Genomic DNA, 11,381 nt, shown 5'->3' with positions numbered 1-11,381 from the left:
ATCGCAAACCCTCTGGGTACACCACAGTGAACGATCGTGTACATTTTGTACACTTTTCGTAGGATATAAGACCCGGCCTTCCAATTAATATTGTCGGGTCTATATTGTAAATTGTATTGATTGATTGATAATTGGGGTTTAACGCCCGAGCAGCAATATTTCAGCTATATTCAGGCGTGAACATGAAATGGATGATAAAATGAACATGAAATGATGATGAAATGAAAAAAGGGATGGGACACAGGGATAATGGGATCGATAAATTTTGACTGCCACTGGAAAAAGGGAGGGATAGGAAGGGTTGGGCAATTTAGCATCCTGTGGCGGAGGCCAAAGGTTCCTACTCCTTTCGAATACCACAGCAGGGTTCTTTAACGTGCAAGGAACGTGCCATCTTTCCCAACACGGTGCACCACTATGGTTTGCGGTCAGGTTTTCCGTTTTATAGCCTGACAACCCCAGCATGTAACACGCCAGGGGTAACCCATTCCACCACCTGGGGCACACATCCCAGTTGCTCTGTGGGCAGAGCGCCTAGCCTCGGTTAGGTTTCTGAGCACTATTTAGTCGCCTTTTACGACAAGCTTTGCGCTGCTGCAGGCCTATTCTTTTAACACCCGGACCTGCACGGGGCTTGTTCATTGTGGAAAGGGTTTGGGTAAATGAATAAAAGATCATATTAGTCCCTTAAAACTTAAGTTATCATGATAACAATTAAAGTTTCGTTTCGGCTATTTTTGATTCCGTAAATTAATGAAATTATCCAAAATGGCTACAGCATTCTTTTAAAACTGTACCTTATTTAAAACTTGATGTAATTTTTCAAAATTTATTTTTAAATTGCAGATACTCACTGTTTAAATAAAAGTTATTAGAAGCTTTTGTTTAGTATAACCAAGTGTGTCTAAGGCGATTTCAGTATTTGTTAGGATGCTACACTTCTGGTGGCACCAAGTTTGAAAAAAAGCTTAACCAGTCAACCTCTATCAATACTTTGTTAGTCCTACGTTTGCAATTAACGAAAAGTTTGCAATCATTAACACGTTAGTCCTGTTAAAAATTAATTGTATATCTGCATCATACAATGAATTTCACTAAAATTTTAGAAAATTAAGGTTTTCATATTCATCTACACTGTATCCTCCCCTTATGTGTTCATTTCACTGACATTACAGCTCATTGTACCCAACTTATATGGAAGTTCTTATCTTTACTCCTTCATTCTGATGATACAAATAGTGCCATTACACTGTCAAGGTGATGGGTTATGTCATATATCGAGAATGGTGAATACATGTATATCAACCCAACAGGATTTAAAAAAAGTCAGCTCAAGGCTACCCGTGGGTCTTCAATGAATGACGAGGAAACATTCACACCAGAGGACAGGCTGTAGATGGTCCCAAAACAAAGTTATACATAGGTACAGCGAAATACAAAATTATGTAGTTTCCCCCATAAACTCAAACACATACATGTAGAAGTGAACTTGAAAGTGAAAATAAAACAATACATTGTACATGAACAGAGGCCAGAAATTCGTAACTTGGTGCAGGCACAAGAAATGAGGCGGGGTTAAAGTATTTAAGGTTAATCAAAACCCACAACCTAAAAATCAGTTAAAACAAGTCTAAATCCCTTGTTAAAACAGAAATAAAGAAACTGATTATACGTTACACAATTGCACTAAGAAAGGACTACTAGCAGTTAACTGACATACCAACTCCAGACCAGTTTTAACCTACAAAAAGTTTTGCCCTCATCGTATGTAGTATCATTCCCAATTCTTTTCATGCGTAATTGAGAACTACAGTACATCATAAATTATACAATAAGGACAAAACCCGTGCAATGTCGATAACTGTTTTTTTTTAATTTAATACATTTGTAGTGTGTCAGTTTCTATTTAAAATCCCAAGAAGCGAATCAATATTAATACCATCTACCCCTAATAAACATTTCACGGATATTATAAAACTGTGAGCAATATTCACTGAATACATATGTATGTGGGTACATGCATACATATGCATATGTACCCACATTCTCCCATTTGATAACATGCACTTTTAGACCTTCAAATCGATTTGGATGGAACGTGTACAATGGGAATAATATATGGCTTTTTTTGCATGCTATAAATTTTCTGTAAAAATTTCATTCAACTCCAAATATACTCTTGTGGCTTTATAAGAGTTAACAGAAAGAATTTACAAAAATTAAAAAAGGCAAAACAAATACTATATTAATTGGTAGTTCTTGATAATTATTTGTTTGAATTGGAGGGTAAGTTAAGTCTACAAGTTAGTGAAAAGTAGATAAACTGCTGTTTAAAGATGACGCCCTTAAAGTGACGTTTTTTGTTCGCGGAATGTAGTCTGGTGAAGGTAACGGATAAGAGACATGTAGCCCTTTGCGAATTAAAGATAGAAGGAAAGACGGACATCCCTGTCACCGTATACCCCCTTTCAAAATAGGTTGGGGTATAACAAAAACAAAAACTAAAACAAAATCTAGTAGTTGTTTATGTCCATAGTATTCATTTTCATCAATGTTCATATTGCTTAATACACTAAGATGTACAATGTATGTTCTTGCAACATGCTATATTTAGAGTTTTTATCAGAAATTGGGCATGATATAGTTTTTACAGGTAGATACTCAATTCTGTATAAAGTCGAACAACTTGATAATAAAGACTTGTGATATCAATACATGTACAATGTCTTAGATAAAAGAAATTAATGTTTTATGAAACTTTAAGTTTGTGACTTTATAGGGGTTTACAGAAAGGATTTATAACAATTCAAAAAAGCCGAAACAAACACTATAATTGGTAGTTCTTTCCAATTATTTGTTTAGAATGGGAGGGTAAGTTGAGCCTACAATTTAGTAAAAAGTAGATTAAATGCGGTATGTAGATGACTTTATTAAATTGATATTTTTCTTGTGAAACGCATGTTGTACATGTTTTACTAAAAACACTGCAGGGTTTTCAATAATTTGCCGAATGTTTTTTTTTCATGATGCGCTGATTTTACGATTTTTTTTCAAAATGAACATGAAACACAGACAGCTTTAAGTAGCATGTATACTTTGTATACTTTACGGTACGTTGAGGCATACATGTATTTATTGAATACCATTTTCTGAAACTAAGCCAAGATTGTTAGCTTCTAAAAGCTTCCATCTGATTATTCTAGTAATCTTTCCTACGGATGTTAAAGTTTCTTTTGACATTGACAAGACCTTAAAACTAATGGTAAAATGAAGGCAGGGTATCGGGTAAAAATTCCATTTTTTGTTGTTTTTGTTTTGTTTTTGTTTTTTGTTTTTTTTTGTTTTTTGTTTTTTGTTTTTTGTTTTTGTTTTTGTTTTTTTTGTTTTGTTTTGATGAATTCTGACTACGAAATCGCCAATATTTATCGAAAGAACCCAAGAAGTATAAATTGTGATAATAGATAATTCTAAACAGAAAATATCACAAAAGCATTTATTTTACTGAAGCATAAATACTCTTGGGGTTTAGACATTGAAAAATATGTCAATTTAAGCGATTTTTCAGTGGTTTGGGGTACATTTTTTTTTTCATTTTACATCAGGACCCTAAGTGTTATCGCAGCATTTTTGGTACCATAGTACGTTAAGACATTGGGCTACACGATGATACCTTAATTTGTTTAGTTTGTTTACACATGCTGTCCAAGGAAGTCTTAGACTCTCAAACAATTGAGTCACAAAAATCTTGGCTTTTTGACCCAGTGGGATAAAATATAGGCTTATAAATGTACTTAAAAAAAATCCGAGAATATTCCTTGGCGACAAATTGTTTCGGTAATGGGAGGTATGAAGGTACCTAAAAATCGCCATAAAGTTGACAAGTGGGGAATGCACGGTGGAACCGCCCAGCCCATGGACTACGTGGGTTATTATGTTTTTCTTCAGCTTTCAGAAAGGATGAGTCGACTTGTTCCGACAATTATATCGACAAGTCAACATATGTATCAGGAAGTGTCATCAAAAGTATTTCAACGACGGCAGTAGTAAGAGGATAAGCCGACTTATGATTATAGGAACAAGTCGGCTTATCCTCTCACTACTGCCGTCGTTGAAATACTTTTGATTACAACCTGAAATACAACCTGATTTCACGACGACAGTAGTGAGAAACTATTGTATCTCGACACGTGTTAAGTCGACATAAAATATCGTTAAGTCGACTTTTCGAGATTTTTAAGTTGACTTGTCGTGATAGTCGAAATATTGACATAATTATCTTGACAGCTCAACTTGTCGATGACAGAAATAAGCCTCTGTATCTAAGATATCAAAATCGAAAAAGTCTTATTAACTTCATCAAGCCATTATCGTCTATCATTTCTTTAGCACTTCTCTCTCATTTTTAGAATACTGAAGTACGATCCTGGAGCACATAAACTGATTATCAAGATAGGAATATCTGATGACCCTAAGATATTTCTGCTAAACAGACTAGGATGTACGGTTTTCTTTGTTTATATTTTACTCGATAATGTGATACCATTTCCTGTTATTCAATGCTGGTGTCCAGCCCAATTTACCAGTGTTCAAGTCAAATACATAGAAAACTACTGTTGGATTCGGAACACATACATCGTGACCTTTAACGAAAGCCTTCCTACAACTGACCATTACGCAACAGATAGGGAGATTCCGTATTACCAATGGACGCAGTTAATTTTTCTTTTTCAAGCAGCGGCCTTTTATTTTCCTCGAATATTTTGGTTGGCGTTCAGTGGCTACTCATCCGTGAACTTAATGAAGCTCTTGCGCATGGTTGAAGAGGCTACTTTCTATGGCGGAGATGTGAGATCGGAAGCAATAGAGAAAACTGCTCTGTACTTGGAAAAATACTTCAGGTTGCAAAATTGCGTTCAAAGTAGATATAGTTCAGTTGGTCGTGTAAAAGAAGAATTGGAGAGTGTTGGTTTACATCGGGGAAATTATTTAGTATTTATATTTCTGTTTACCAGCTTGCTATACTTTGCTTCATCATGTGGGCAATTTTTATTGGTTGATTTATTCTTGGATGTTGATTTCATGAATATGGGATTTGATTACTTTCCCCGGATGATAAATGGAGGATCGATGTCGGATGACCAGCGTTTCCCGGCTGTTACTTTTTGTGACTTTGATATTAGACAAATGACAAATGTTCAATCCTGGACCGTTCAATGTTCTCTGCCCTTCAATCGCTTCAATGAAGTCTGTTTTCTTCTAGATTGGACAATTTTGTTTATCATGACTGTTGTAAACGCCATCTACTTTCTTTATAGTATCGTTTTCACTATTTTTCCTTACCGAGGCGAAAATTGTGTCGAAAAATACCTTGAATCTGCAAAGTTTCAGAATGTTCATGAAATTGGCAGTCCTGACAATACATCTGAAAAACGGAAAGATTTTATTCACACATACTTAAAACGAGACGGTGTTTTTATTTTTTGGCTGATTGGAAATAAGGTAAACGAAGTTATAGCATCGGAAATAGCAAACAGCCTCTATCAAAAATATCTGATTGGATAAACATATATATTACAAATGGTTTAACAGTCTCCTTTGTTCATTGGTTATTATGATCACGTGATGAAAAGAATATTCCATGTGGCTTTTTTTAAATATATTGACGCTATATATATATTTATAATTATGTAAATTGACGCTCTACTTCTAAATTTAGATCCGGATATAAACCGTTCTGTTCCTTCCGTAATTACTCTCAGCTAATCATGGCGGAAGCGTCACAGACGAAGCAGAATACCCAAATCCATATCCAAAATACATTATCTACATAATAAACTGAGGAGTTTCACTCAGCCAATACGTTTTATATGGTCCTGTTAAATTACACTGACCTCGGACTACGTCCTCGGTGAATATAATCTAAACAGGTTCATATATAACGTATTAACTTCGTTCAATGTCCTTAATTGATAAAAACGCGAGGTCATTCCGAATGGCTTATTTTTGCCTTGGTACAAACTGGTATACATATTTTAGACACTGCTTTTTGCATGAATATTTATCGGTTTATTCATCGAATGCCAACAACTTTTGATCTACGGACAATTTACAGGTAAAATGTTGTTGGCATTCGAGGAAAAGCTACAAGTAGTTATCACAACAAAGTGCATGCATATCTAAACAGTAATACTAATTAAACAGATAGGTAAATTACAGGTAGCTAAATCTAGTTTGTTACAAATTATATTTTGCTGTTACTAGAATGAAACTTTTTGAAGTACTGCACCTCAACGTTAAATTGTAAATAATCAGGAATTCCAGTACGTAAAATTTCTACAAAATGAACTCTTGGACTTAAATGGACTTTATTGTAATATTTCTATTGTCATGTGTGCTGCAATATCCTCCCATATTACTTGATAGAATTTCTTGAAACTTTGTATTTCGTGTTAAAAAAAAAACTATGTTTTATTTCATTCAGTTATTCAAGATATTTTTCTGGTCATGATATTAATACCCTTGTTTATCGGTGTTTATTATGTTCGCAACTCATCAGAGTTCTGGTTACCCTACTTCATTGATTTTCTTGAAACTTTGTAGTGTTGTAGAAGACACAATGTATTTTCATACTGTGCTCTTAATCATGCTCACCCAGTTTCCAGCTTATTGGAAATTATCAAATTTCCTTAATTATATCTTATTATCTTTAAAGTTTAATGAATTGGTCTATCGTAAATTTCATTTCAATAAAAATATTTATAATATCTTTTGTTTTAAATTATAATAATAGCATTTCAATATTTCTAACATATAATTTGCTAATTTTCCTTTCTATTCATAAAATATATGGGTCAATATGTTAATTTACAGATTCGAAAGTGTGTGTATTGTTACAAATGTACAAAATCATATAAATGGTGTGTGACTATGTGTAGAATACATGACTGTACATGTAATTTCATATAAAAAGAATATAAATAAAATTATAAATCAATATCGCACCAAATTAAGGTTTTTTATGTTGTTTGCTTTAACTAGAAGTCTATTATAAAAGTCAGAAAGGATGTGATTCATGTAAAAAAACACACCAAATTTTCTGTTAATGTGTTCAATTTAGAAGCAGTAATCAAGGGAACCAATGTTATAGCGGTAATCAGAAGAATGTGATCAAAGGGACAAAGACTAGACATGGAAAACCGACATACACAACAGAGAACATAAGGTAACTAAAACCATACGTACAAAGTAACAAAAGCAAATGAGCAACTCGGACTGCACTAACAACTGGGAGCATGAACCAGGTGCACCGGTACGGTAAACGTCCTCTGCTTTTCTAGAAACATCCGTCAAGTTGCTCGAGTCCGGGGTAGACAAACGAGGAAAGGAAAACTATGACACATTGAACAAATCAGTTTTCATGGCGCAGATAGATACACCGTAAATGAAACAGATAAATGTACAAAATATGTAACTAGTTTTAGTCTATCGTTTTATCGCTGCGCTTAAGGGATAAGAGTAATCAAGGGAACCAAGGTTATAGCGGTAATCAAAAGAATGTAATGCAGGGACAAAGACCAGACACGGAAAACAGACATACACAACAAAGAACATAAAGTAACTAAAATCATACATACAAAGTAACAAAAGTAAATGCGGAACTCGGACTCCACTAAAAACTGGGAGCATGGACAAGGTGCACCGGCAGGGCAAGCGTCCCTGCTTTTCTAGAAACATCCGCCGAGTTGCTCATAAAAAGTCAAGTCCGGGGTAGACAAACGAGGAAAGGTAAACTATGACCCGTTGAATAAATCAGTTTTCATGGTGCTGATGGATACATCATAACGATCCACGAGTTCATGACGACAACCATAAAACTTCTGTAGTGATGACTTCAATCTTGTAGCAACATAACCCTGTTCCAGAAGCGTATTTGTTAGAGTTCTAGCGCGATACAAAAAGTCTGCGTAGTTTCGGCAAGCTCCGGCATAACGTATGAGTTGTGATATGAATACTCCATACGCAGGAGCCGAAGGAATGTTGCCACTGATGAAAGGAAAGTTTACAATTCTGAATGAAAAGTCATCACGTTTGTCGTAAAGTTTGGTCAATAGTTTTCCCTTACCATCGATGTCTAATTGTAGGTCAAGATATGAGGCTGACTTCACAGTGTCTGTAGTATCCTTTATCTCAAGTTCTTTTGGGTAGATGCGATGTGTCAAATGCCCGAAATTAGGATTGTTTAAAGATAATACGTCATCTATATAGCGGAAACTGAGATTGAAGGATCTAGCCAAACGATAAAAAAATGATATATAATAGATTGTGTATTTTGCATGGGTCATAGTATTTCAGTTTCGTGATTTGAATGGGAGATTACTGCATGGATTTCTAAGAAAAGAATAGATATCACGTAAACAAATATAGCATATGTAGACAGAAAAAAGAGAAGTTCTTGGGTGTTTTCTCTGAGCCAAATCATGATGACCTCTCCCACCCCTCTCTTTCATTTTGGAAACGCCTGTAACAATTCAGGACATGCATTGCGGGGTTTCCAACTTTTTTATACTTTTTTGTACGACTGCAATTTTTGAAGCCGTATTGTAAGGATGTTGTCGTCATCGTTGTCGTCGTTGTCGTTGTCGTCGTTTTAAACTTTTTTGGTTTCCGTGCGATATGCGATAACTTTAGTTGTAAAGAACCAAATGTCATGAAATTTTGATACATCCATTTGTTACAAGCTGCTAAAGGAAGATTGCTATTGAAATTGGGGTCACTGGTCTCTGCCGTCACACAAAAAGGAGCATGAAATGGCTAAATTAGATGTTTATTTAAAATTGATATATTTCTCTGTTGATTTTAACGATTACTAAATTATTTCACCGCAAAAAATGCGGTTGTATCGTGCTGTCGTCGTCCGTATAGACATTTCATGCCCGTTCAATGACTTGAGTATTAATTTTTTAAGATATCACAAGATTTCAATCCATAGAAGTAAGTTTTGGATATGATTTTGCGCTTGTCTTTAAGGGATCGGGACAAAAAAGGGGCCAGAACCAGGCATCTTCACGACGTTTCGACAATAATTTAAATAAATGTTTATGGATCTATTAAGAAATTGGCACTTTAGGAAGAAGGGGGTCTAACAAGCGGCCTTAAACGCATTTGCATGATGTGCCGCGGATAATAACTTGATAAATTGTGAATGGACATTTAAAAATTTGTAGCACAAAGTGTCATTTTACGAAAGGAAGCATGGCATTGATTTTGGGGCTATGGCTCAATCGGTTTAGAAAAAAAAACAAACATTTTCACGACGTTTGAACAATAGAACTTGAAAAAAAAATGTTAATAGATATATTTTCTGGTTATACTTCAAGATAACCCCGTAATTTACCACAAAAGGATTGATTTTGTAGTTTTTTTAAAAGTAATATCTACAGTATATATGTATCTTTGTTATTACATGTACTAAGAAATTCAAAGTCAATAACCAGAAATGTAAAATGAACTAACAGTCACTGTGGGTAATATCTCTCAATGTGAATTGGAGTTATCCTTGTTCTTTGAATTGTCATTATCTGGCTCTCCTTACTTTTTTATTGTGGGAATGTCTATGAATACATGTGTTGTATACCACAATGGTTAGACTTGGATTAGTTTTGGGAGTAAAGACATGAACATTTCAGAAATTAGGGGTTAAAAAGGGGGCCTCAAAAATGCATTTTCCTGATGTCCAGACAATAACTTGACTATCAGTGAATGAATATTTTTGACGTAATACAATGTGCAATAAAACTGAAGGAATTCAGAATTAATTTTGGGGGTTAAGAACTTTGAAGGAAATAAGGGGGGACAAAAGGGGCCTAAAAAGCATTTTATTTATGTCCGTATAATAACTTGAATACTACATTTAGCTACAAGGTGCAATAAGACAATATATATATATATAATAAAATATTAGGATTTATTTTTTGTGTTGTGACTTGAGCCAAAGAAGAATATGGGGCCACTGAGGAACCAGAAACTAGTTTTTTTTTCTAATTTTTGGATAATAATAACTTGAGTGAAAGAAAACAGATCGCTTTGGAAATGTACCTCAAGGTACCATATGCCCACAGGAAGGTTGATTCTTGCAGGTTTTGACTGGAACCATAAGGTCCAAAAAGTGACAGCACTTTCGATTCTGGTCAAGTTGTCCCATCGTAATCAAAATTAAAAACTGTGCCATGTTTGAATGATGTGTCCTTACTTGCCCCCAACTTTCAGGGTTCGACCTCTGCGGTCGTACATGGCTGCGCCATGCGGAACATTTTATACCGCTGATATAACAATTTGTTGTACGGAATTTCCTTTCGCCTTTTGCCTAAATATTATCTGATAAGTAATTTTGTTTTTACCCTTCATACATGAAGGTTCATATACAATATAGTATCTCAGTTATATATTGGTCGATACTCAATTATGCATGCATTAAAATGCTTTATTGTTTACATTGTATGTTTTAAAATAACTAATATGAATCTAGCTATGCCTTTATGATTAACAATATCATTACACTAATTGGCTACTGTGAATTAGTCTAGTCATCATCGAAGAGAAACACAAACACAAATATGTACATATAAGGGAACTACCATTTGATTTTTATTGGGGTTTGGAGGGGGGGTAGATCAAATTTGAGATAACAAAGGAAGGATTTAAATTTTCAAGAAAAAAAGTCAGGACAGCCCATAAGAATTAAATAGAAAGGCAGGATTGATTATTGTCCTAATCTTTTTTTTTATATATTTTAAAAGAAAAGCGGGACCTATTCATTAAATGTTTTCTCAAAATAAAATGGCAGGATCGTAAATTAAAATATTTTAGCGACACAGTCGGCATAGTTTCGTTTTTTACCCTTTGACCTTAAAGACTTTCTTCCATGGAATAGCAAGTCACCTGATCAAAATTCTGTTTCCAGATTGGCCAAATACTGATAACTTAGTGTGGTTCGAAAAAGAAAAAAAAAAGAAAAATTGAAATTGCGTGCATTGCATTATTTCCTGATGAAAATTATAAGTAAAACGAACAAATTTTACTGCGTCGGCTATCTTTTTTGAAAGACAGTACTTGTTATCATAGCCCCCCTTTTCCCCCTAAAATCAAATGGTTGATCAAAATACGTGGTAGTTATACAGGTATCAGGATGGATTCAGTACATTGGGAACATGATATACATGATTGTACGTGTACGTGTACAAATACATATGATTGATACTGGGACAAAGACTGTAAAAAAAAAACAAACAAACAAACAAACAAACAAACGAACAAACAAGCATTTGTTCACTTTTTTTAGTGTCAGTGATTCGAGGTAAATGTATAAAAATATCAAAAGGGAG

At 34.5% G+C, this 11,381-nt stretch overlaps 1 protein-coding gene across 1 annotated transcript; it reads left to right on the top strand.

The window, feature by feature from the left end:
- The first annotated feature begins 2,684 nt into the window (after nt 1-2,684).
- Nucleotides 2,685-6,994, top strand: LOC148599801 (innexin unc-9-like). Its single transcript, XM_088558960.1, has 2 exons — nt 2,685-2,871; nt 4,407-6,994. The coding sequence occupies exons 1-2, from the start codon at nt 2,864-2,866 to the stop codon at nt 5,560-5,562; spliced, it is 1,164 nt and encodes a 387-aa protein (XP_088415086.1). The 5' UTR covers nt 2,685-2,863; the 3' UTR covers nt 5,563-6,994.
- The last annotated feature ends 4,387 nt before the right edge of the window (nt 6,995-11,381 follow it).

This window comes from Perna viridis, chromosome 13 (genome assembly GCF_037379345.1).
Source record: "Perna viridis isolate PV_CMFRI_1.1 ecotype Kerala chromosome 13, ASM3737934v1, whole genome shotgun sequence".
Classification (NCBI taxonomy): Eukaryota; Metazoa; Mollusca; class Bivalvia; order Mytilida; family Mytilidae; genus Perna; species Perna viridis.
The sequence above is the reverse complement of the archived record's forward strand: the minus strand, read 5'-3'. Positions and strand labels throughout refer to the sequence as shown.